The sequence below is a fragment of the Triticum urartu genome, unplaced genomic scaffold (genome assembly GCF_003073215.2).
Source record: "Triticum urartu cultivar G1812 unplaced genomic scaffold, Tu2.1 TuUngrouped_contig_4315, whole genome shotgun sequence".
NCBI lineage: Eukaryota > Viridiplantae > Streptophyta > Magnoliopsida > Poales > Poaceae > Triticum > Triticum urartu.
In genome coordinates this window covers 1-1,457 of record NW_024114894.1, presented here as the reverse complement: position 1 = coordinate 1,457, position 1,457 = coordinate 1, and the positions used below count along the sequence as shown (strand labels likewise).

General features: G+C 56.6%; 1 protein-coding gene across 1 annotated transcript; it reads right to left on the bottom strand.

Annotated features, from left to right (window-relative positions):
• Positions 1 to 513: 513 nt before the first annotated feature.
• Positions 514 to 1,290, bottom strand: LOC125527647 (desmethyl-deoxy-podophyllotoxin synthase-like). The gene has a single exon (XM_048692158.1). It carries the CDS (start codon positions 1,288 to 1,290, stop codon positions 514 to 516), a length of 777 nt encoding a protein of 258 aa, XP_048548115.1.
• Positions 1,291 to 1,457: the final 167 nt, after the last annotated feature.

The window sequence follows — 1,457 nt, the reverse complement described above, 5'->3', positions numbered from 1 at the left end:
TGATGGAACTGGCAGGTATGACAAAAGTTTCAAAGTTGCAAATTTTGCTGCCACTCAAGAACTTTGTAATCCAGTAGAAGCTTTGCAAGATAAAATTATTTACGCAAAAATTTAGTATCATCTTGGATATTAAAAAATCTCAACAAATCAAAAACAATGATATGGGTGATGAACAGATAAAAAATTAGAGAAATCACCCACCTTGCTTTATTCAAGATGCAAAATTTAAATAATTAATTTGTCTAATTCACATCTAGATGTTTTTTAAAGATGTCACATCTAATCCCCCACAAATAACGCAGCAGCAAGAAACAAAAAAAAAACTGGGACAAAAAATAAAAACAGACCACAAACATAATGGATATCAAGTTAGATGTGACATAACTATGTTACATCTAGATATGTGTCCTAGACAGACCCTTAAATAATTTATCACAAGCAGGTAATTTTGAGACAAATTTGCAGAGACGCAAGCTAGACGAATCGTTGATCGATCTCCACGTGCAAATTTATTTAGAGAGGTGGCACGATGACGGTAGCATGCAGCCACAGGTCGTTCTTCATCTTCGCCGTGACCCCGAACGTCTCCGCCATGTCCAGTTCCACCGTGCCGCCGGGGAGCTCCCAGTTGAAATGGAAGAGGAGGCTCGCCAGCGCGAGCTCAATGACGGCGAGCCCGAACGTGATCCCGGGGCACATCCTCCGACCCGCGCCGAACGGCAGGAGCTCGAAGTCTGTCCCCCTGAAGTCCAGCGCCGCCGCGGTCCCCTCCTCGAACCTCTCCGGCCGGAACTCCTCGGCGTCCGCGCCGAAGGTCGCCGGGTCCCGGCCGATGGCCCACGCGTTGACCAGCACCATGGTGCCCTGGGGCACGTCGTACCCGAGGACGCGGGTGGCCTCGCGGCTCTCCCTCGGGAGCATCAGCGGCACCGTCGCGTGCAGCCGGAGCGTCTCCTTGATCACCAGCCGCAGGTACGGCAGCTCCTGAAGGGCCTCCTCCCCGACGTGGCTCTGCCCGGCGAGCGCGCCGCGCACCTCCGCCTGCGCTCTCCGGAGCGCTGCGGGTTTCCGCATCAGCTCCGCCATGGCCCACTGCAGCGTCGACGCCGAGGACTCGCTCCCGGCTCCGAAGAGATCCCTCACCACGGCACGGATGGTCCCGATGTCGAGAGGCGCGGTACCGCCGCCGTCCAGAAGCACGTCCAGGATGTCCTCCTCTTCCTCCCTGCCGATGCCGGCCGCCTTCCTCGCGCGTTTCTCCTCGATGACGCCGTCCATGACCCTGGACATCTCCTGGGCTGTCGCCTCCACCTGGCGCGACCTCCTGCTGAGCGCGCGCGCGAGGCGCGACGACGGGAACAGGTCGGCGAGGCTGAACCCGGAGGACAACCTGAGGCCCTCCTCCAGGCACGCCAGGAAGGCGTCGCGGCCCGCCAGCCGAGCGGCGACAATGACGC

Bases quoted from the DNA above. Each gene is read 5' to 3' on its own strand.
- LOC125527647 (XM_048692158.1), bottom strand. From the start codon at position 1,290: ATGTCCAGGGTCATGGACGGCGTCATCGAGGAGAAACGCGCGAGGAAG.